Genomic DNA, 26,526 nt, shown 5'->3' with positions numbered 1-26,526 from the left:
TGACACTAATTAAATATTAATTAAATCTAGCACTAACTTTTTTAAGTTAATAAACCTTTTTCTAAATCAGAAGCGCTATCGGCTATTATTAATCTAACATTGTTCTAGCTTACTTTTCTGTTTAACCAGAAATTATTTGAGGAGCTCTTTTTAGTGTTGTTGACAGATATACTACTAGTTCTAACTCATGTTTATCCTAATAGTTTTTACTCTGAAATAAATATTTTGCTACTATAATGCATATTCTTCTTTAAGTATTGGGGTAAAAAGAAAACCAAAACACATCATGTGGGACACATTAGTCCATTAAACGGCCAAGTGGAGGGAATGGTTAGTAAGTCTCTCAAGTGGACTCTATAGATCAAGCCACATGTCTGGGTGCTAAGGATATGGAAATGACAGACTGCTCTTCTAGCATACGCAGGCAACCTAAAAACATCTAAATGCAACAGCTATTATACCTTCATTTCAGACATGCAAAATTATCTATCATTCAAGAATAAACCTTGCATTAAAGACCACTGAAGAAAATACCATTCTAAATGTAACATTTCTCTGTTTCAAACAATTACTGAAAAATTCTTCGGTTACTTTTTGCCCACACATTTCCTTCCTTCTCTTCCCTATTCTCTGAAGCAACAAGAGAGCCATAGTAACTCAATTCCACTCTGCTGTTTGCAGCCTTGACATGACAGTCTTCATGCACAGTTCTTGCTGTGGTTCACTGTGGGCAAGTGTTGTCTTCCCTAGCAGGTGGTGAGCATCTGGAGAACAGGTACAATATGCTTCCACATACTGCATTCCACCTAACATAGTATCTTCCCCCTTTTAAGTGCTCACTGAGTGTTTGTTTATTTCCCTGGCTTCTGCAGCCCCATGTGATCTGGCCCCACCAATTCTGTAGTCTGAAGCCCTCCTCTCTACTACAGTCACACTGTTCTCACTCCCCTTCAAATAGGCTAAGCTCCTCCTCTCCTTTGCACTCGCTGGAACTCTCTTCCTTCCACTTCTCTACAGGACACATTCTCCTTTTCTCAGACCCCTGCTCAGATGCCACCTCCTTCAGAGAGGCCTGCTCTGTTCACCCCACTTTCAATAGCCACTCTCTGACTCCCAATGGCACAACATTCAATCTTGGTGAAGGCATGTGAGGACAGCTGGGATAACAGGGTAAAATATATGTGACTTTATGAGAATCCAAATTAAATGAAATACAGGAAAAATTTCAAGTATCTGGAAGAGAGATCAGCAAACTATGTCCCATAGTCCAAGTCTAGCCCACTGCCTGTTTTTGTAAAAGTTTTATTAAAACCCAGTCAGGGCCATTCATTGACATACTGCCCACAGGGCTTTGCACTACAGTGGCAGAGTTCAGAGTTGAGTAGCTGCAATATGATTAATAAATGATTTCTCCCTTTACAGGAAGAGTTCACTGACCCCAGATCTAGGAGAATAGATGGTTATATCCAAAGGCTCCCCGGCTCGTCTCTTCAATCGAGACTGTGGCACAACACGTAAACTTCAGACAATTCACAGCTGGGTTTTTGGATGAGCACTTGAAGGACCAAGATTCTGTGTTTGTCCCAACATTAAGTGACCACATGCCAATTCTATAAATGAGGCTGACATAACACTTTAAAATGTATTAAGATGGCATGTCCAAAATTTAACGAGAGAGAATATACTCAAATCAGCCAGGAAAGATTTCTGTGAAGCTGAAACAAATAGGATGTTGAAAGTTTTTGCCCAGAGGCTTAATGTGGGAGACCAAGAAAGAACCAAATTACAACTATATTATATTCTTGAATTATATTCCCTAATAATGTAACAAAGATTCTAAACACACACCTTGATTTTGAAAGCTCTTTTGAATCCACTGGCAAAGAAGCCTCCAAAAGGGCCAATCAAAGATGCAAACGTTGAAAGAGCAATGCTGTGTATCTGGAAAGGATACAAGCTCACTGTTTCCTAAAGAGAAAATAAAGGGGGAAGGGATTTAACTGCATTAAAGTTGTATTTGAGCATGCCACCTAAACTAAGAACCATGCTATAAATATTAAACCATTATACCACATTTTTGTTAACTTCATACACTTTCAGGACCATGGGAGAAAAATATGTTGTAAGCTGGCATTCCCATCCTCTGCTTAGCCAGCACTCTCCATTCCCTCTCTAAGCATACTGATGACACCTGGCACACTAAAATCTTGCAGTTGGCAGGATACTCTAGTTCATCTAGAAACTTCTATAACATTTGATTTGTAGGCTTGGTAAGAATCAGTTGAGTTAATTTCTGAATTTGTTTCTTACCAGTAGAACTTTATAATTGTAACTTTTGTTTTTTTTTCACTTTAATTTTATATGACAAAATGAGGAAAAAGTTGGTCTTTAAGTTGCTTAAAAAAGACCACCAAAGTGAGCATCAGCAAGACAGTCATAAAAGATTCAGGGAGGAGATAATAAAAATTGAGAAGAATTCTGCAGGCAAATTATTTTGTAAATTCTTGATTCTTGCTCCACTTTAGATAGACTGAAACTACAAATTGTAGACAGTGCATAAATAGGTAGGCTTTAGAAAGATCATTCAGAACACCAATCTCGACCTGTTCTGAAAGCAAAGGCCTTGCCCCAAAGACTGGTAGTATCAAAAAGTTTCATAGCAGATAACAGATGGCTTGGACATTGAAAAAAGTTCTTGGATTCAATGTATTGCACACACAAGGAGAGAAATAATTTGTTGGTTAACCTGCTCCTCAAAAATTATGGACTTTAAAAATATTTCAGATACACACACATACACAGCACACACACACAACTGTTTGATTCCTTACTCGAACCAACTACCCACCAGTCTTGATGGCAAATTATCAGCAGGGTTCTAATGGACAGCTTGCCAACATCCTTCAGTGAGAGACCTCAACACTGCCTTTAAATGGCAACAGTGTGCTTTTCAAAGGGAAATTGATTTTTTAGAAGCAGCAGTTTCTGTACTATTAAAGGTCCCCTAAAAATCAAGGAATCTTTGAGCTGCTGAATTTTAATTAAGCTTTAAATTGAGTCAGTTCCTACCAGTTACAAGTGAAGCTCATTGTAACCCCTTTGATTTTTAGAAATCTAAGGAATACTGGAAAATGTTTTCAAAACAAACAAGATAAATTACCATCAGTAATCATTCAAACCACCAGGTGAGTAAATTCCGAACAGACAGCTGGTTTGTGATAGTAATACTCATTTTATGTTCAAGAAAGGGAAATCACAAGGGGATAGAAAATATTACTGATGCTAAGCAGTGATACCACTTCTGTAGCAAAGAGTTAAAAATTCTGTAGAAATTGATTTCTTGTAAAAAGTTTAGTCCTACTTTAAATGAACCTGAATCTTTGGGATACAGGATCCTTAACTATGTGTATCTTACCCGTCTCAACACTGCCTTCAGAAAGGGAGGAACTGAATAACTCTGAAGCTGGAAAAGTTCGGAGGGTTCACATTCTGTAACAAAGGAGTTTACATCACTTCGGTATTCCACTGGGCAGACAAAGTATTGGTATTTGGATAACATGTAGGCAGCCTGAATAACAAAGCAAGAGTCCATGAAACATTGAATGAAAAAAAAAATATATATATAAAATATTTATCAATCTCTTTTCATTAGACTCTTCAAAAATTAAACTTCCTAACATTTTTTGTATACTTATCTTTTATCCAGTCCTTTCACTGTATCTTTGATTCTCACAGACCTCTTTTAATAAAAACCTAAATTCCGTAACTGTACACTAATTTTTAAAACATTAACAGTATGTTATGCATGGCTAAAAGTCAATGTCAATTATTTTTAACTGTTCCTGCAAGTTGGGCTCACAGCAGCACCCACTAAGTCAATTAGCTAGTATGCATTAAGGAGGCAGAGTTCTTCATCATCATTTGCATTCTCTGCTTTACTCAAGGCCACTACTTGTCCCAGCACCTGTGTCTCCCTTAAGGCAGAACAAGCCTAACTATACATTAGAATCAGCTGGGGGCGTTAACTGCCGGGACAGGACTGGGACACAGATTTTGTGTAAGATCCCCAGGTAATTCTGATACGAGGCCGTGATCAGAGCTACTGGGGTACAGAATTGGTTCTGTTTAGTGGGTTTCAATAAATACATTATTAACATTTAGTGGTTCAGTTTTTTAGGTTTAGAACAGATTAATAAAACTTGCCATCATTTTTCAAAATATAAATAAAAATCCCAGCAAAACTCACAATGAATCCAAACACGACTGTGGAAAAGAAACCGCCAATGAATCCTTCCCAAGTCTTTTTAGGAGACAACTAAAAAGACCAAATAAATTAAAAAGAGTTACTGCACTCACAAAACACACAAATACATATGCAAACTCTCTTCAATGAATTCCCACAATACCTTATACATCTCTGCTTACTTTTTTCTTATTGGAATGACTCTGCAACCCTTTTTCCTTCATCCATGATCCTGATTTATTTGTGCAATTTCTCTAGTAATATCTAACATATTAGACCCTCAAACATTTGACATACTGTGAATATATCTGTTTCTGTATAACCTCAACTTATTTTTTTCTCTCTCAAAGAACTATAAACTCTAGATTGAAATCATCATCCCATGACTTTTATGCTTATATAAACCCCCCCAATAGTGTAGTTCTTGCAGTAAGGATAAGATGTACTCATTCCAAGTACACATGGTCTGTATTGAACTACCACTGACAAAAAAAAATAGAATGAGTATAACAAAACATGGACATTGCAGCACACCAGATTTTCGTATATTCCCAAAAATGCCATGCATACAACAGACCTCTTTCTGAAATGGCAAACCAGACACAGTATTTGCTCCACAAGTATTCACATATCCTTCTCCCTTTGGTCACAATCTATGTCTGTCTCCATGAAGAAAGGAACATGTTGTGCTTCTAAGAATAGATACTGTTTCAGATGCCGGCTATTGTTTCTCAGTCAATGGGGCATTCAGGCAGAGAAATCTGGAGGAAAGTTTGGAAATCAGTGATGCAGGGGCAGGAGGAAAAGATTTGGGAGTGGACAGCACTAAATGCCTGAGGTGCCCTATAAGATAAGGACTGATATACAGGGATCTGGTCATCTGGAGATCACTGATGACCTCTGTGATGACCCTTTCAGTGGATGGGTGGGGACAGAAGCCAAATAAATATCAGAAGTTTATGCAGATAGAAACAGGTGACAGGCTAAACTACATGATCTCTTTAAAGACCTCTTGTCCTAATGATGTTCATAAAGCCCAAAGCCAAAAGGGTCGATAGAAACAGTTTCTTGACAAATCTGTTAACAATTCTGCCACAGAGAAGACACTGATACACACCATTTCCTAGGACAATTCAGTATTATTGTCATGAAGTAGGAGTTGACTCAAATTCAAAAGTGCCTGTTGATTATTTTAAAGATAATTTATCAGGCACCTGGGTGGCTCAGTCAGTTGGGCATCTGGCTCTTGATTTCCGCATAGGTCATGATCTCAGGGTCCTGGAATTGGGCCCTGTGTCAGGCTCTGTGCTCAGCAGGGTAGTCTACATGGAGAATCTCTCTCTCCCTTCATTCTGCCCCCCCTGCCAACTTGTATTCTCTCTCTCTCAAATAAATAAATCTTAAAAAAAAATAAAGATAACTTATCAAATTAAATTGATCTATATCAAATTGATTTCGGGGTTAACTTGTTTAATTACATATGGATATATTACACAACTAATCCAGCCTGGTAAATTCACTAGGAATCTATGTTCAAAATCAGACAGTAACATTCTTCTACAACCAAAACAGCCTCTTTGAAGACTTCCTAAGCCAAAAACTTCTCATCTGGTATAGAAGCCTTTAATATTTAATCACTTGCTCTTATGCTGAAGCAGCTTTAGAAATGTTATACACACACACACACACACACACACACACACACACACAGGTTGCTTGCCAGTATCCCTACAGCTCAGCCTGATGTTATATGCTAGACTCCTATATGGGGAAGAATTTATGGAAGATTTTCTTGAAGGATAAGCAGTCCGTGCTTTCCTCTGGAAACACTTAAGCTACTCTTGTATCACTCTGATCAAACAGGTTTTGTATCTGCACAACTGTCTCAATCCCTCCAAACTGCCTTCATATAGTAACATCAAAATAGCCAATTAACATATTTGTGGGATTATTATTAAAGACTTTGCCCAATACATGGATGAAATGAATCATATCCAAAGCCCCAATGTGAAAAGTTTGTTTAAAAGTAATCAATTCTAGTAAAAGGTCTATTTTTCCATGAGGAATCGGTTTCTTTCTTCCCCCAAAGGAGAACTATATCACTTAATTCATTTCCTTCCTTGCCTCCACTGACTGTAAGTAGAATCAAATCTAAGGCAAAACAACATGGTCTGCACATGTGTATTTTTCTTTCCCTTATCTTAACCTTTACTTATTACTTGCATTATCAGTTTTTTATTGTAGGGCCTCAGGGTTTTTTTGAAATGCGTTTGGGTGTAGAAGTTTTACAAATGGACATGAGTATGTGAAGATGGTTAAGTGTACACTTTCAAAAAATTTGGTAAAGGAGGTGATAAATGAGATGGTTTGAAGGGAAAGCAGAGTCTAGGAAAGGCTTGTTTGTAGGGTCGCTAGAGAATGGAAGACGATGACTTGCACTATAGCTAATGGGAAGAAACCAGCAGAAAGATGAAATAAGCCTTCACAAGACGGAGGATAACTGATGGAGTCAGGTCCTTATTGATGGAGCCAAGAGAACGTCTCATGAAGAATTTAGATGATTCCAATCTTTGGGAAAATGGCTCACTGCCCCTACACTGTGGCTGTTAAATACAGCTATGGGAAAATCAAAGCACCTCATAAATAAAAATGTGCAACAGCACCAAATTGTTGGAAATTTTCTCCAGTGGCTCATCTTTAAGGTTATGGTAATGGCCTACTTGAGATGTTGTTCCATTACCTTAATTAATGGAGTCCTCCCAAAAAAAAATCCAAAAAGGTAAGCAGTTATGTCATTGCAAATAACACTTGATATTGGAACAAGGAACCTTAAAGAAAATCAGAAAAAAAAGTCCATATGATTAAGTGGCAAACATTTATACAGGTTATGACTCATAATGAACCAATGCAATAACCCTTTGGATTATACGGCAGCTTCATCCAGAACATAACATTTGCCAAAACAGTAGTAGAAATGATAAATATCAAGTAAATTTGCCCAGATCTGCTTAATGCAATTCAGCAGAGCAAAATCTATAAATAAACCAATATACCAGGAGAATATTGCTAAGGAAAATATTAAATAATCAATTTAATTTTAATATTAAGCAATCCATTTCTATAGCTATGGATTTTCAAATTTCAGTTTTATGAGGAACAAGTTACAATAGCACAAAAAATTTAAAAAAAAGCAGCCTTTCAAAATGGAAATGAGTCATTTGTTTAGACACAATATAATCTCATAAATTTATACCAAGCTGTTAATACAAATTCTTTTTCAGGAAGAACTATCAATTTTAATTCTACCTTAGCCTATAGTTACATTAAACCCTACTATATGTACAGAACCTACTAATTTCAGTAATTGCCACCTATCAATTAGAAGTTTGCATATGGAAGACAATCTTAAAATGATTCTGTTTTACACACACACACACACACACACACACACACACACACACACACACCTTGGTATAAAAAAACCCAAACATGAAGCTGTGAAGGGTTTTATCTTGACAAAACCTACCAACTATAAAAGATTTTAATTAATGGGTTTAAAAAGAATGTGGGGATAATATGGTCAGACTTCTTAAATCGTTTTTCTCCACTCTTATTTTTAACTAATAATTTTTATAATTTCAAACTAATAAAAATGCTTTTTGAATCTTCAAGTCACTGCCACACAGCAAGTAATTCCATCTGAAATCTGGACACCCACTCCTATATAAAGGCAGAGTAGAACCTACCCAACTTTCACCCAGAGAAAATACATTGGCAGCACACTGTTTGCTAACAAGCAAACTTTCATGTTCTTTTGCATTCCACAAAAATAATATACTCTTCTTTTTAAAGTCTATTTATGCTTTGTAAACAGCCACATTAAGGTGTAGTTAACACCTGAAAATGTAATTAATTTGGGGAGCTTTTATGAGGACTTCCTGCATTTTATTTGGAACCCGAAAAAGAAGGGTTTTCAAGTTGTTAACAAAGTGCTTGTCTTCAGTTGTCAAATAGTGAGCAAAACTCGTAAGGTATTTTAGTGAAAGAGAGCAACAATAAAGAGTACATTTTAGCAGAAATCTACAAGACACTGTCCAATGTGAAAGAGCTTTAAAAAGGCTAGGACACAAATACAAAGCAGCATAATGCTGTCCCCTTACCATATCATGCCTTCAAACAGATTTTGGATGACAAGATGTGACTGAGTAACTGTTATCAGTAAAGTGACATGAGTCCATGCGAACTGTTAATAGCCCAACAACACAACAATTAGTGAACACAGCTGATCAGTGCAGCCCTGGAGCAAAATAGCAATTTTGAAACATAAATTTCTAGCATGACTTTTGGTCAAATTTTGTAAGATAGGGATTGTATAAAATAAATGCTATTAGTAAATTATAGTCATTTTGGTGCCTACTGGAACCTTAAAACCACGAAGACATTTAACAATCTTAATTCATACACAAATGGAATGCTAACAATACTGAGAAATACTACTGAATTTAAAAACATATACAAAATATACAATAATCTTGAATCATTAGATTAAAATGATAATGAGAAATTTATGGTGGTGTTAGAGCATTTAGAGAGGAACATTTTACTCTGGCTGCATTCTGCATTAAAAATGTGAAAAGTTATTCTTTTGGAGTTCATTATGGTAACTTTTTCCCATAAAGAGTTATTTCTGCCTTCAAATAATTCAAACCAGCAGGGACCAGTTACCCTTAAACACCAGCTTTCCATACTTGAAAGTTGGCCTTTACAGTACTATTTAATGACAGTATTCAATTTCAGAATTTCAAACTTGTGTGTTTCATCAGGTCCATTTAGCTTGAGAGATGCCACTTTAGTAATTCTTTTAGCATCAACAGTATGAGTAGAATGTGAATTAAAAAAAAAAAGTTTCTATATATTTGTCTCATAATTTTGACTGGAATTTATAAAATGTTCAACATTCTTAAGATTTGGATTTACTCATAATAAACCTATTTCCCATTTTGGCAAATAATATATTAGTTTATTTTTATCTGCATAAAAGGTCAAATTCTCTTTTATCTTGGTTGCTTCAAAATGCATAAATGATTTTTTTCCAATAGGCACCATTTATATTTTCATAGGAGATTCTATTATCTCTAACTTGTCTTGATGGTTTCTAGATTTTCCTGGATAATTTTACTCTCCTCTTAGGATCCCGGAAAATGAGAAACGTAAAGAAATACTACAGTTTCCCAGTGATGATGCTCAGCAGAATGTCTCAGTGGAGAAAAGCAAGCAAAAAAAATAGGAAATATATCCAAATCCAAAACAAGCCTTATTAATACACGAATTCACAGAATTAAATACTATATTTTCCGTTTTATAATCTTATAATTAGCTATCTTTTAAGAAAATAAGAAAAGTTCATCATACACAGTGATAAATTTCATAAAATACTCAACACATTTCAATGATAAACTGCATAAAACACCTTGGGGCAAAAAGAATTATGCAATTAACTATGTAACTAACCAAAGCTACCAAGAAAATGTATGTTCTGTTCTCTCTATGCTCAGGCTAAGGACAAATAAATATAGTTACTGTCCATAGAAAAGTATGATAGATACTTTGAAAACAGTCAAAATTTTTAAATCTTCAAAAATTGTACAACTTAAACCTTTTGTATTTAATAGTCATCCAAAATTGAAATACCCCTCATATTTAGGCAAAACATCAACTAGCAGATTAGATCTTCTCACTATAGAAAAAAAATAAAGATAAGCACGTTTTTATTATACATAGTTATGGTTAATACAGACCATATAAAACTGCAGACGATAATGTTTCTTCACCAAACTCAGCACAAACATGCAGAAACCTGTTTAAGAACAAAAAACATGTGCTTGTTGTGCAATTTGTTATAAAATATAAGATTCACTGAGCTCAAATAAGCCAATTTTCTGTACCACTTCCATGTATACTTTAGCATTTACTCACAGGCCACCTCTCCTACTCACAGTAAGCATTTTAAATAGAAGTTTATTGAGTGAAATAATCTTGTATTCTCCAAAATGCCTAATATATTCCATGGTATAAATTCAATAAACATTCCCTGCATTAATTAAGTGAATTAGTCCCTTGCAAATATGTGGACATAGAAAAACAGATCCTGAATTTCAGCTGAATGAAAGTTATTTGGTAAGAGTTCATTTTTCAGCAGGAACTTAGCAGGTCAGAATGGAGTGGCATGCCATAATTAAAGTGCTGGAAGGAGAAAACCTACAGCCATACTCTATCTGGCAAGGTAATCATTTAAATTTGAAGGAAAGATAAAGAGTTTCCTAGACAAACAAAAGATAAAGGAGTCTTACAAGAAGAGTTAACGGGACTTCCTTAGTAGAAAATAAATGGCCATAAGTAGATGTAAGAAAATAATGAATAAAAAATGTGGGGCACCTGGGAGGCTCAGTCAGTTAAGCCTCGGACTCTTGATTTTGGCTCAGGCCATGATCTCAGGGTTGTGAGATCAAGCCCCACATCAGGCTCTACACTGGGTGTGGAGTCTGCCTAAGATTCTCTCTCTCCTTCTCCCTTTGCCCCTCCCCCTGCTCACGTTCTCCCTCTCAAATAAATAAATAAATCTTTGAAAAAAAAAAAAAGGATGTAGGGTGCCTGGGTGGCTCAGTTGGTTAAGTGTCTGTCTTCAGTTCAGGTCATGATCCCAGGGTCCTGGAATCAAGCCCTGCATTGGGCTCCCTGCTCAGTGGGGAGTCTGCTTCTCCTTCTGCCCCTCCCCACCACTCCTGCTCTCTCACACATACACTCTCTCTCTCAAATAAGTAAAACCTTAAAAAAAAAAAGATGTAAAATATGATCACATATACATAAAACATGGGGGTGGGAATAAAAAAAGGGGGCAGGGAGGAAAAGAAACGTTTTTCTTTTTTTTTTTTAAATAAGAATGTGTTTGATCTTAAATAACCATTAAATTAATGTAGACTGCTATTTACTTAGGATGTCATATATGAATCTCATGGTAACCACAAACCTAAAACCCATAATAGATACATAAAAAATAAAAAGAGAGAACACCAAACAAAAGACTATAGAAACTCATCAATGACAAAGAAAGAGTGCAGGAGAAGAAGGAACAGAGAAGAACCACAGGAACAAAAGATAAAGGAGTCTTACAAGAACAGTTAACGGGACTCCCTTAAGTAGAAAATAAATGGCCATAAGTAGACATAAGACTAAACCAATCAGGAAACAAATAACAAAGTGGCAATATCTATCAATAATTACTTTAAATGTAAATGGCCTAAATGTTCCAACTGAAAGACCTACAATGGCAGAATGGATAAAGAAACAAGACCCATTCACCTGCTGCTTACAAGACACTCACCTCAGATCTAAAGACACCGACTGAAAGCAAAGAGATGATAATGCATTTACCATGGATATGGAAGTGGGGGGGGAAGCAGGGTAGCAATACTAATATTAGACAAAGTCGACTTTAAAATAAAGACTGTAATGAGAGATAAAGAAGGGCTTTACATAATGATGAAGGGGTCAATCCAACAAGAAGATATAACAATTGTAAACAACTATACACCCAACACTAGAACACCTAAATGCAGAAAGCAAATAATAATGGGCATAAGGGAAAAACTGATGGTAATACAATAATATTAGAGGAGTTTAACATACCACTTATACATCAATGGACAGATCATCTAGGCAGAAAGTCAACAAAAGAAACAGTGTCTTTGAATGACATATAGGACCAGATGGACATAACAGATACATACAGAATATTCCATCTAAAAATGGCAGAATAGGGGTGCTTGACTGGCTCAGTTGGTAGAGCATGTGATCTCGATCTCAGGGTTGTGAGTTCAAGCCCCACATTGGGTGTAGAGATTATAAATAAACACACTTTTAAAAATAAATAAATAATTTAAAAAAAAAACAGAATACACATTCAAGTGCACATGGAACACTCTCCAGAAGAGATCACATATTACGCCACAAAACAAACCTCAATAAATTTAAGACTGAAATCATACCATGTATCTTTTCCAATCACAATGGTATGAAACCAGAAATAAATCACAAGGAAAAAAATGGAAACAACACAAACACATGAAGGCTAAACAATATGATCCTAACAACTAATGGGCTGAAAGAAATCAAAGAAAAAAAAAAACATTGAGACAAATGAAAATGAAAACACAATATCTAAAATCTTTGGAACACAGTGAAATCAGTTCTAAGAAGAAAATACATAGTGGTACAGGCCTCCCTCAAGAAAGATGAGCTCAAATAAATAACCTAACCTTACATCTCAAGGAACTAGAAAAAGAACAAGCAAAGCCCAAGGTCAGTAGAAAAAAAAGTAAATAATAAAGATCAGAGCAGAAATAAATGACACAGAAACTAAAAAACACAGTAGAAAAAAAAAGAAATCAATGAAACCAAGAGCTGGTTCTTTGAAAAGATAAACAAAATTGATAAACCCTTAGCCAGACTCATCAAGAAAAAAGACCCAAATAAGATGAGAAATAAGAGAGCGATAACAACTAAAACCACAGAAATACAAAGGATTACAAGAGACTACTATGAAAAATTATATGCCAACAAATTGAGCAATCTAGAAGAAATGGATAAATTTCTAAAAATATACAATCTTCTAAAATTAAATCAGGAAGAAATAGAAAATCTGAAGAAACTGATTACAAGTAAAGAAACTGAATCACTAATCAAAAACCACCAAAAAATTAAAGTCCTGGACTAGATGGATTCACAGGTCAATTCTACCAAACATTCAGAAAATAATTAATACTTATTCTCCTCAAACTATTCCAAAAAAATAGAAGGAAAACTTCCAAATATATTCTACAAAGCCAGCATTACTCTGATACTAAAACCAGACAAAGATACCACAAAAAAACAAAACTTACAGGCCAATATTCCTGAACTTGGATGCAAAAATCCTCAACAAAATATTAGCAAACCATGGACAACAATACACTAAAAACATCACTCACGAGGATCAAGTGGGATTTATTCCAGAAATGCAAGCATGATTCAATATCCAAAATCAATGTGATACACCACCATCAACAAAATGAAGTATAAACATCATATGATCATCTCAATACTTGCAAAGCATTTGACAAAACCCAACATCCATTCATGATAAAAAAAACTCTCAACTAAGTGAGGTTAGAGTATGTATACACACTTACACACTTAAACACACACAAAACCCACAGCTACTATCACACTCAACAATGAAAAACTGAGAGCTTTTCCTCTAAGATTAAGAACACGACAAGGATGTCTATTCTCCCCACTTCTATTCAACATAGTATTGGAAGTCCAAGCCACAGCAATCAGACAAGAAAAAGAAATAAAAGTCATCCATATTGGTAAAAGTTAAACTGATGAGGACATGATACATAGAAAATCCTAAAGACGCCACAAAAAACTATTAGATGTTTAAATGAATTCAGTAAAGTTTCAGGATACAAAATTAATACCTAGAAATCAGTAGTGTTTCTACACACTAATAATGAGGTAGCAGAAAGAGAAATTAAGAAACCAACATCATTTACAATTGCACCAGAAAGAATAATACCTAGGAATAGACTTAACCAAAGAGGTGAAAGACCTGGACTCTGAAAACTATAAAACATTAATGAAAAAAAAGTGAAGATGACACAAACAAATGGAAAGATATTCCATGCTCATGGATCATAATATTATTAAAATGTCCATATTACCCAAAGCAATCTACAGATTCAATGCAATTCCTATCAAAATACCCACAGCATTTTTCACAGAACTAGAACAAATAATTTGTATGAAACCTCAAAAGATCCCAAATAGCCAAAGCAAGGCAGGGGGGAAAAAGCTGGAGATATCATACTTCTGGGTTTTAAGATATACTACAAAACTGTAGTAATCAAAACAGTATAATACAGACACAAAAAGACACATAGATCAATGGAACAGAGACCCCATAAATAAACCCATGATTAATGGTCAATTAATCTATGACAAAGGAGGCAAGAATATAAAATGGGATAAAGATAGTCTCTTCAATAAATGGTGCTGGAAAAACTGGACAGCTACATGCAAAAGAAACTGGACCACTTCTTAACACCATACACAAAAATAAACTCAAAATGGATTTAAGACTTAAATGTGAGACCTGAAACCATAAAAATCCTAGAAGAGAGCACAGGCAGTAATTTCTCTTGACATCGGCCACATCAACATTTTTCTAGATGTGTCTCCTAAGGCAAACAAAAATAAACTATTGAGACTACCTTAAAATTAAAAGCTTTTGTACAGCAAAGGAAACCATTAACGAAACAAAAAGCAATCTAATAAATGGGAGAAGACATTTGCAAATGATGTATCCAATAAAGGATGAATATCCAAAATACATAAAGAACTTCTATAACTCAACACCAAAAAAAAATCTAATTTAAAAATGGGCAGAGGACCTGAATACACATTTTCCAAAGAAGACATACAGATGGTAAGCATGAAAAGATGCTCAACATCACTAATCATCAGGGAAATGGAGGAAACAGTTGACAAAACCAAAAGACAACTGACAGAATGGGAGAAGATATTTGCAAATGTCTTAGCAGATAAAGGGCTAGTATCCAAAATCTATAAAGAACTTATCAAACACAACACCTAAAGAACACACAGTCCAATCAAGAAATGGGCAGAAGACATGAACAGACATTTCTCCAAAGAAGACATCCAAATGGCCAACAGACACAGGAAAAAGTGCTCAACATCACTCGACATCAGGGAAATATAAATCAAAACCTAAATGAGATACCACCTCACACCAGTCAGAATGGCTAAAATGAACAAGTCAGGAAATGACAGATGTTGGCGAGGATGTGGAGAAAGGGGAACCCTCCTACACCTTTGGTGGGAATGCAAGCTGGTGCAGCCCCTCTGGAAAACAGTATGGAGGTTCCTCAAAAAGTTAAAAATACAACTACCCTATGACCCAGCAATTGCACTACTGGGTATTTACCCCAAAGATACAAATGTAGGGATCCGAAGGGGCACCTGCACCCCAATGTTCATAGCAGCAATGTCCACAATAGCCAAACAATGGAAAGAGCCCAGATGTCCATCAACAGATGAATGGATAAAGAAGAGGTGGTATATATACACAATGGAATACTACTTAGGCATCAAAAAAATGAAATCTTGCCATTTGCAATGATGTGGATGGAACTAGAGGGTATTATGCTGAGTGAAATAAGTCAATCAGAGAAAGACAATTATCATATGATCTCACTGGTATGTGGAATTTAAGAAACAAAAGAATCATAGGGGAAGAGAGGAAAAAATAAAACGAGATGAAATCAGAGAAGGAGACAAAACATGAGACTCTTAATCACAGGAAACAAACTGAGGGTTGCTGGAGTGGAGGGGGAGTAGAGGGATGGGGTAACTGGGTGATGGACATTAAGGAGGACATGTGATGTAATGAGCACTGGGTACTATATAAGACTGATGAATCACTGGACCTCTACATCTGAAACCAATAACACATTATATGTTAACTAATTAAATTTAAATTTTAAAAAATCAAGAAAATGGATATCAAAACTATAATGAGATACCATTTCATACCCATTAAATGGCCAAAATTAAAAAGACAAGAAATAACAAGTGTTGGCAAGGATGCAGAGAAAAAGGAACCCTCATACACTGTTAATAAGAATATAAATTGTTACAACCACTGTGGAAAATAGTATGGAGGTTCCTCAAAAAATTAAAAATAGAAACACCATATGAATCAGTAATTCCACTCCTGGGTATCTATCCAAACAAAGACAACTAATTTGAAAAGATACATGTACCCTGTGTTTATTGTAGCATTATTTACAACAGCCAAGATACGGAAGGAACCTAAGTGTCCATCAAGAGACAAACGGATTAGGAAGATGTATGTATCTGCAATGGAATATTACTCAGCCATAAAAAAGGATGAGATCTTGCCATTTACAACAGCATGGATGGACCTAGAGTATTATGCTAAGTGAAATAAGTTAGACTGAGGAAGACAATTACCATATGATTTCACTCATACGTGGAATCTAAAACCAATAAATCAGTAAATAAACAAAAAACAGAACCAGACTGACAAATACAGAATATATTGACAGTTGACAGAAGGGAGGTGGTGGGAGAATGGGCAAAATGGGTGAAGGGGAGTGGTAGATACAGGCTTTCAGTAATGGAATGAGTAAGGCACTGGAATAAAAGGCCACGCATAAGAAATAAAGTCAATGATACTGTAATAGCAATGTACAGGGACAGATGGTAGCTACAATTGTGGTGAACACAGCATAATGTATAAACTTGTCAAATCACTATGCTGTACACCTGAAACTAATGTAACATTGTGTGTCAACTACACTAAAAAAACACAAGTGTCATCATGGGAAAAAAAACTTATTTGCTACATCAATCCATCAAGTGTACGAACAAAATGTTTCAATCTCTAGATAATACAAAATTAATAATTACATGGCAGCTAACATCTAGTGAACACTTATGTTTTAGGCTCTCATCCAAGCATTTTACAAATATCAACTCATTTAATGCTTCCAACATCCCTATTCTTATCTTCATTTTACAGATGAAGAAAGATGCACAAAGGACTTTATTAATTGACTGAAAAATAAGGCCTAGAAAACAGTTAAACCCAAAGTTCCTATTGACTCTCAAGAGTCATGTGGTTCCATAAACCATTATTAGTAAGACTCAGGTTAAGAATGACTTGAAATTTCTCAGAACCATATTATAATAACTGTAGTAAAATACAATACTCTTAATAATTTAAAGATTTACAAACAGCAAAAGTTTGTTTTGTGTTTATGTTTATATCCCACAAATTTATTACAATGACATTTTATTAAATAAAAATTCTACCTAATTGAAGTTTAATAATCATATACAAAAATAATGGGAGGCAATGGGAAGCACTTTTTGCCCAATATATCAGTAAACTTCTAAACAGAAATATTCTTTTACAGAGGCAGATATTGCAAATGCATAAACTAAGCTTAATTTCAGATAAAACAGGCATCCATCCATTCTGTTTTGCAGTATCGTTACAGTGAGTTCTCCAAGACAGAAAATGAACTGTCAGGTAATCTATCCCATATGAAATAAATACTAGATTTTATATATACAAGTAATATTTACCAAGGCAATTCTACCCACCAGAGTAAGCACAGTTGATACTACTCTGACCAGAGCAAAGAATCAACCAGCAGCTTCCTTGAGCTATTTTTTGAAGGCTAATTGGAAATGTCAGTGGAGAGGATAATGACCAAAGAAGAGAATACATACTGACTCCCAGACCCTATCTCCCCTCCTATTTGTCACCTACAGTGTAATCTGACTGATCTGCAAAAGAAATATGGGACCATTTTCAAACGGAAGCACAACTGAAAGCATACGCCACGTTCTTGAGACAAAGGAAAAACCTGGGAGGGGGTAGAGAATAAAACATGAAATTCATGGCTTTGAAGTCACCACTAGCATAAAAAACCTCTTTAAAAATTATTGCTTTTAAAAGGTTTTTATTCTATAGCAGGTAGACTTATTTTGTGGCTCAAAGAATAATGTAAATTCTGTGTTTTATGCCACTGGTTCATAGTCAGAGGCAAACATAAACTGGACTTAGTGCAGAGGCTAATGGGGTAAGAGCTAAGCAGAGACAAGACAGATGCCTTCCATCCAAACGGACTCTCAGGCTCTCCCAGCACAACCTTGGGAACTTCTCAACATCATTAGCTGTGAATTATCTCCTCACAAATACTGCTTTCACATGTATGGTTTTCTCATTTTTGAAATCATATAATACCATTCACCCTTAAGCATTTCTTCAAACAAAAATGACCAGCAGAATTATTCAGTATTTTACTAATGGTGATTTTATCCAGGACAGTCTTGGCTACTTACTTTCACCTGATCCAATTTTACTGTTAAATCACCAGTAACATGCAGCTTTTTGGGGTGCTTTAATAAAGGACAGAATTGTCTGACTCCTAGATACATTAAGATAATACAGTTTTCTGAATTTGGGAAGGGTATAAAGTGTTTTCCTAGAATATCTAAGGAATATTATTTTTAAAGAAAAATAATCTGAAAAGCACGCAAATTTACTTTTTCATTCACAACCATATAGCTATGTGTATATTTTAGTGTGTAAAAATACATTATACTATATTTCAACAAATCTATGGAAAGAATAACTTTGTTCATTTGGATCCATAGTTTACTTTTTTCCTAATTAACAAAGAATCTCTGTATGGTTACATTTCCAATTAAAAATGGAATTTCCTAAGTATTATAAATGAAAGTATTCACTGAAAAAGTTTCCTAACATACAGTTTTTAATATGTAACTATGTCTAGTTGCTATTACTGATCACCATTTATGTACACAGCCCTGCACCTGGTGCTGTCATACAAAGATGCGTACATCCTGTTGTCTAGTATACCAAAGAGTTCCCAGGGAGTTCAGGAGATCCAGTTACCCAAAGGACTAAAGAGAGGCATATTCAAAAAGAACAAAAACGAATGAGATTTCCAAAGGAGTCAGGAGAAGTAAAGGAGAAAGAAGACAGTCAAAAGTCCAAAAGATGGGATAGAGGGAATTTAAGAAAAATGGACAATCAAAAAATATTTATTGTGTAAAGATACAGCAGATACAAAAAAATGAATATGACAGGCATTCCCATTCAAGGAGCTCAAAATCTAGTCGAAGAGACAGAAAGCATAAATTAATGAAGTTGTTTTTAAAATTTACTATTGGTGATTAACTAATTCAATAAACACATGTAGTCCTTAATTCAAGAAACAGACATTAATGTGGACCCAGGATTAAATTCTGAAGCTTAATGACTCTTCCTTGATCTTTCATGTGGTTATATTTTTCAAAACATTTCAAATGTCATGTTAAGTGAATTCAGACATGCACTGCATTATGTGGCCCCTACTGAGAAACTAGACTCTGACGGAGTTGTTTTAAAAAAGTTTTAAGTGAATCTGCATTGTAGAAATTATCACACAAACCAACCATTATATTAGCTGAGATAAAGAAAGGTTTTCTATTTATCTACATGTTGAGTTTTTGTTAAGATTTTATTTATTTATTTGAGAGAGAGTGAGTGAGAGAGAGAGAGAGCAAGAACAGTGGGGAGAGGCAGAGGGACAGGGAGAAGCAGACTCCCCGCTGAGCAGGGAGCCCAACCTGGGGCTTGATCCCAAGACCCTGAGATCATGACTTGAGCCGAAGGCAGACGCTTAACCAACTGAGCCACCCAGGCGTTCCTACAAATTGAGTTTAAAGTGTAGAACAACACTGGCACAGTGCACAGATTCTAATCATCTTTTTTTTTTTTAAGACTTTATTTATTTGAAATAGAGCAAGAGTAAGAACAAGCAGGGGGAGCAGCAGAGGGAAGGGAGAAGCAGGCTTCCCGCTGAGCAGGGAGCCCAATGCAGGGCTCAATCCCAGGACCCTGGGATCATGACCTGAGCTGAAGGCAGACACCTAAACAACTGAGCCACCCAGGTGCCCCTCTAATAGTCTTTACTCCAAAACTGTAAGTGGTTCTGGAGGTAGAGTCTTCTGTGAGCAGTTATTTGTGACGTCTTTCTAAAGATTTCATCAATATCCTTTGAGATAATATCCAGGATGTTTGGAGAAAAAATTCTTAATTATGCCTTAATTTTAGCTAAATTTAATTTTATATATCCATTGATTTTCTCAAATTCAAAGTATTCAAGGGCTTTTATTTTTTATTTTTTTTAAAGATTTTATTTTTTGTCAGAGAGAGAGAGAGCACAAGCAGGGGAAGTGGCAGGCAGAAGGAGAAGCAGGTTCCCCACTAAGCAGGGAGCCCAATGCAGGACTCGATCCCAAGACCCTGAGATCATGACCTAAGCCAAAGGCAGACACTTAACTGACTGAGCCACCCAGGTGTCCCACCTTAAGGGTTTTTTTAAAAATCAAAATAGCCATGCATACATACAAGCAAAAAAAAAAAAAAAAAAACCAATATGCACATCACTGGTCGGCTAATGAGATGTTAAGGTGATGATATTAAGAGTCAAACATCTTGGGGCACCTGGGTGGCTCAGTCGTTAAGCGTCTGCCTTCGGCTCAGGTCATGATCACAGGGTCCTGGGATCAAGCCCCGTGTCGGGCTCCCTGCTCCGAGGGAAGCCCGCTTCTCCTCCCACTCCCCCTGCTTGTGTTCCTGCTCTTGCTCTCTCTCTGTCAAATAAATAAATAAAATCTTAAAAAAAAAAAAAAGTCAAACACCTTAAGCTTATTCACTCAACACTACTCATTTGTAATCACATGACTGCTCTGGTTCCTAAAGAGCCTCAAATCCAAATCACCAAGATCTTTTAAAAATATATCTAGACTAGTGCTCGCTTTGGCAGCACATATAAAAATATATCTAGACCCTAGAGAAAATGTTCGCCTTATTAATAACTTTCAGTCTCACTGATTTTCTCTTTTGCTATCAGGCATATTCGTTTTACAACAAAATTATCTAAATATCAGAATGACTTTCTGGGTCTTTGTCACTGAGTCGTTCTGTATGATATTAATCAAGTCATTTAGTCTCGTGGGCCATGGTGAGGGGATCAGACCTGGAGATACCTGCATTCTATTTTAATAAAATTCCTTATCAATGAAATAGCTTGGGCTATCTCTGCTGTTTACATCTGCTAAGACCTATACCTTCCAAAGTCATTTGACTGCTGAACTAAAATTCTGAAAGGACTTTTTGGATATTGTTTTACAAAAAGAATTCCAAAGATTTTCACAGCAGAATTTGACATGCTTCTCAAGATGTGGCTCCTGGCCCCCCCTTTCCAGCCTTCAGTGCCTGTTCCCAGCCCTGAACATGCAGTCCTTTCTCATTTCCAAGACTTGCACAGCTGCTTCCTCTGCCTGGAATGCCTTTTCCCACTATCTACCTAGCAAATGCCTACTTGTTCTTTACTTTTGTGACACCTGCATCTCTTCTCAACGGCCTTCAATGTTCTCCTGCAGAGCGGAGTCCTCCTCACCCTTCATGCACTTACAGGTCCTTGTTCACATTGCAGCAGTGCATGAGGGGACTCAGTGTCCCACCAGTTTCAAGACCCCGGAAGGCATGCTATCAGCTTTGTTTCCCTCTCTGTCCTCAATACCATTCACGGTGCCTAGCATTTGGAAAACACTCATACGTTTGCTGAAAAAATGACACTGATGACTTGCAATGAGCTTTTATGGTTCCAATAGCCTAAAATACTAAGTAAGCAGTAAGCTATTTCTATGACAGAAATTAGAAAAAAAAGAAGAAATATTGATTTTACTTTAGAAAAACAGTTGGAAAGTTTAGGGTATGATGCAAACAATTACTAAAAATTAGGGTATATATCATGTGTAAAATAAAACAAAGAAAATAAATTCCATTGCCTTTACCCATTCAACAGGGAAATTATTTTCAAATATTAGTTGTAGCAAATCCCAAAGGGAAAGTAAGAAAAGGAAATAGTAATCACCTTATTTTCTCACAGTCTACCTCCAGTATTGCTGTATGCAAATCAATAAAGATGAACTGCAGCTATGAAAACATGAGATTTAGATGTGCTGATATAAAACCATCCATAAACTGCATTAAGTGGGAAAAGAAAAACAGGTACAGAATAGTCTGTTCTCATTCGTATTAAAAAAAAAATGAGGGTGGAGAGGATGTAAACACATAACCTTGAATACTCAGAAACTTTCTGCAGTAGTAGTGGCCAGCCCCTGGAGATTATAAATAAGGCTCTGAGGCAGGAGGGGGATTTCACTGAAAATTGCATTTTAGTCCAGATTTTTACTATGGGCATGTATTAGGTTTTTAACTTTCAAATCTAGTGAAAACAAAAGAAAACACAACCTACCTAAGGACTCTTGAAGCACTTGGCTTTTGGCACACTCCCTGTTCAGAACCCAGCCATGGTGCCCAAGGAGAGGCCAGACGTGCGTGTTCAGGTCAGCAGCCAGCACAGACTGCGGCCGTGAGCGAGCCACCTCGGACACCCAGCTCACTCAAGACCCAAACGACGAGCACTACCTCCATCTGACTGCAATCGTAAGAGAGGTACTAAGTTAGAGCTGCCCGGTGAAGCCAAGCCAATCCGTGGGATCAGGAGAGAAATAGAATAAACTGTTTTAAGCCAAGGGAAAAGTAGAAAAACTAGTTAAGGATTTCAGGGCCTTAAAATGCAGGTTGATCACATGAATTTACTTCTATTTTGTCCTGACAGTCCACTAAACTAACATTAAATGAAATTAAGCTGAGGGGACGCCTGGCCGGCTCAGTCACTACAGCATGTGACTCTTGATCTCGGGGTTGCGAGTTCAAGTCCCGTGCTGGGTATGGAGACTACTTGAAAAAAAGAGAAAGAAATAAATTAAGGTGAAAACCCACAGAGCGAAGAAAACTGAAGAAATGTCAAGGAAAACAGAAGAGGCATGACTACGAAATTGCAAGCTGAAAACAGACGGGATAACTTTTAGCAGACCTGAGAAATCAGGGACTGGTAGTATCTTCTAGAGAAAACTGAACTGAAAAGACTCAGTGGAAGGCCAGGGTAGGGCCTAGACTCCTAGACTAGAGCACTAAGTAAAAGTCTACTAATAATGAGTGCAAGCTCTAGCCAAAGCAGTCAACTGTGAGAATATTTTTAGAAATGTATGAACATAAAACATTTACCTTCCAAGCACATTTCATAGAAAACTATTGGAGGCCATGCTTCAGCAAAATAAGGATGTATACCCAGAAACTGGAAGATGCAGGACTCAGTCCAAATGTGACAGGACTACAGAGTTTCTAGGACAGAGGTCTCAAGGTAAAAAAAGAAACTGATACACAGATTTGTGTGAAAATTGGAAAAAAACTACCAATACACATTGAATAGACCCAGAAGAGAAATTAAGGATTCCTACATGGAAATTTATAGATGTGGAAAGGAGAAGGTGAAGCAGTTACTAAGTTCAGGAAAAACAACAAGTTGTGTAAGAAGAGAAATGCAATCACATTATTTGGTTCTCCAGGAAGTGATATTTTCAGCACCTTTTTAACAATGTCAACAACGACAATAACAAACTGTGGCAGGAAGTCAGTAGGTAATGCCTCCTAATTTAAATTAAGAAATGGGCATATTACTTAGAAAAATGGGGGAAAAATCTGTAAGTGGTGGGAGGCAGGTTGTTGTTTTTACACTCTTTTAAAACTGATTTTTTAAATGGACATATATTAATGCTACAAATGATTTATATTTTCATTAATCATAATTTTGTTATTCAGCACTTACAAGAATGATCTTATGAAATAATGTAAAATTGTTGGGTTCAGCAGAAGCTACTATAGGCACTTTTCTTGCTGATAATTCTTTTTAAAATTCAAAATACCAATAAAGTCTTGCCAGTCTATATATAAAGTGAGAAGGCACTGTATTCTTCTCTCCTGTAACAGTAAGGAATCCATCCCAAAATCTACTTTACATTTAACAATGCAAATCAAACCCTGTTGGTTTGGTAAGTGTGGTAAACCACTCGAATCCACCAAGAACGAAAAATGTCACAAATGTGCTTTGATAAACACAGAATCAGAGTCAAGTGTTTTTCTCTCCAAATTTTAGCTGTTACCGGTCATCATTAATCTGTCATCATGATTCTTCTACACTGATTCAAATTTAAAACTGAATGACTACCTAAAATGAGTAATTTCTTATTACCTTGAAAGATCAGAAATACCTTTCAGTATCTCTTCCCAAGAATGTACTTTCTTTAGATGCCTTACTAATAACTTTTAAAAATACAGTAACAGACTCAGAAAACTGGACTACACACACACGCAAAAAAAAAAAAAAAACCCTGAATGTAAAAAGAGGAAAACTCTTTAAAAAAATATAGGTTCCTCCTACCCCCAAAAATGATTCTTTGAAAATTACTATCATCATTTAAGATTGTGCTTCACTTTCTGACTTTCTAGATTCAGAAACAAAATCAAGACCAGGATCTGAAGAAGGCTTTATTAAAGCAGGGGCACCATGAAGAACACAACAACTGAATAAAATGACATACTTCTAGAGGACCCAATGTATTTCCCATACACTGTGTATTTCTAGTTTAATGAGAAATGGAAAAGAGTCACCCGTATTGTGTTCAGTTTCCAAAACTGTACTGAGAAGAATTTATTTATTGAAAAACTCTTAAGAGCTAAAACAGTAACTATTAAGAGCTAAAGGAAAAACTCAACTTCATATCCTCCTTTAAAATGAAAAATATTGGGGGCACCTGGGTGGCTCAGTCAGTTAAGTGTCCAATTCTTGATTTCGGATTAGGTCATGATCTCAGGGTCATGAGATCAAGCCCTGAGTTGGGCTCCATGCTCAATGGGGAGTCTGCTTGAGATTCCCTCCCTCCCTCCTTCTCTGTCCCTCCCTCTGCTCTCACTCTCTCTCCCTCTCTAAAATAAATAAATACAATCTTTAAAAATAAAATCATAAAAATAGATGATAAAGTATACTATAAACAGATGTGTGTGTGTGTGTGTATACACACACACACACACACATATATATATATAAATGTACACAAAGAATATATAATAAACCATGTCAGCAAAACTAAATACCCTGATAAATTCTATATGAACACTATTTCCTGGGTAGAAATAAAGCAATATATATGTAAAAATTTCTTTGTAAATTATACTTGGTTAACAATAAATCCATATATTTAAAAGTTTCTTTACTATAATTTCCAAAGAAAATTTTGAAATCTGTCAACTATTAAACAAGTAATGTACTTTTATTAGTCACATTAGGGAGTAATCATTATTTAAACCACAGTGAGAGAAACACCTTTATACATGGGACAAATAAAAAGAGAAGCTGGGTTAAAATGTAACAAATAAAGGATGTTACGAATTTAAATCATGTGAGCAAAAATAAACATGTAAAATATACTAGCTACATATCAGTACTATTTTCCTTACCTGCCAGATAGAGAGCAAATGATATAAATCTATGGTAGCGAATGAGGAACTGAAGTTGCTCTTCTCTTTGAACAAATGTAGCAAAATAATCTGCTACAGTCTCTCCATAGAAGAAGTAGTTTACACATAGTAGAAAGTACCTATAATTTAAAAACAATTAGCTTTTTTATACTTGAAGCCTTTTTTCCCTCTCAAACTCAACAAAACTATTCTCTACATTTTGATGATGACACAAACATCATAAACCAAATTCAGTAGACAGGTTCAGGATATTCCATCAAAACATGTTTTTCTGCTTTTAAACTTAATTTCAAATGTATCAGTCAACAAAAATTTACCAAATATACCTCATGCCTCTACTTAGGTCAAAATCTTTTTTCTTTCTTTCTTTCTCTCTCTCTTTTTCCCCCCTTAAGTCAAAGTCTAAGAGACAGATAATTGGGAAACAACGTAAAAAACACTACACAAACACACACATTCTTTCTCTCACAGATACACACACACACACACACACACACACACACACACACACACACACACACACACACACACACACACACACTCAGTACTGTTTATAATGAAAATTCACTCCCAACTACTCACAGCTCTGGAGCAGAGCTTTTTAATAGTGGAGATCCTATGCCAAATTGCCCCCTGCCCTAAGGAAGATCAACAGAGAAAGCAGGAACAGGTAATTCAACCTCTGACCTCTCCCCGCCCTGCCCTGCGCATATTGGTGTCTTTCTCCCTCTCCTGCATGTTCCAGATGGACTCCAGTGGCACAGTGATGCTTAAGAGGTAATGGTGAGGGGGTGGGAGCAAGCAGCAGGTAAAAATCTCTAAGAGCAACTTTTTAAAACTGTGTCAATCAGCTGTCCCTCCACCCAGCTCTGGTATGTCTTTTCCACCCAGGGGAGGGTTGAACCCAGGACATTTTGCTGATGGCAGCTTGTGTGAGCCAGGAAAAAAGGCTGAGAAACACTGCTTCAGAGCTCCTCTGTGCCTCATCCTTTGAAGGGCAGCGTCCCAGGTGGCCAGGACAGCAGAGGGGGAAAGGAGGGATTTCCCTTCTAGTTGTCATGAATGGAATCAGACCCCAGTGTTTTCAAAGTAGAGTATTCTCACTTCTATCAGCTGCATTACCGTTTTCTATTCTCCTACAATGGAAACTGTCTTTGACTCCTCTGTA

At 36.2% G+C, this 26,526-nt stretch overlaps 1 protein-coding gene across 1 annotated transcript in view; it reads right to left on the bottom strand.

Moving 5' to 3' along the window:
* Positions 1 to 26,526, bottom strand: part of CDS1 (CDP-diacylglycerol synthase 1) — a 62,740-nt gene that overhangs the window by 7,640 nt on the left and 28,574 nt on the right. Inside the window, exons 5-11 of the mRNA XM_027600278.2 lie at positions 25,338 to 25,477; positions 10,042 to 10,100; positions 8,404 to 8,486; positions 6,984 to 7,071; positions 4,247 to 4,315; positions 3,416 to 3,568; positions 1,849 to 1,968 (exon numbers count right to left, since the gene is read on the bottom strand). Of these exons, the coding sequence (XP_027456079.1) occupies positions 1,849 to 1,968; positions 3,416 to 3,568; positions 4,247 to 4,315; positions 6,984 to 7,071; positions 8,404 to 8,486; positions 10,042 to 10,100; positions 25,338 to 25,477 (712 nt within the window). The remainder of the gene's footprint in view (positions 1 to 1,848; positions 1,969 to 3,415; positions 3,569 to 4,246; positions 4,316 to 6,983; positions 7,072 to 8,403; positions 8,487 to 10,041; positions 10,101 to 25,337; positions 25,478 to 26,526) is intronic.

This window comes from Zalophus californianus, chromosome 2, assembly GCF_009762305.2.
Source record: "Zalophus californianus isolate mZalCal1 chromosome 2, mZalCal1.pri.v2, whole genome shotgun sequence".
Lineage (NCBI taxonomy): Eukaryota > Metazoa > Chordata > Mammalia > Carnivora > Otariidae > Zalophus > Zalophus californianus.
Note: the sequence above shows the minus strand (reverse complement) of the source record. Positions and strands in the feature narration are given on the sequence as shown.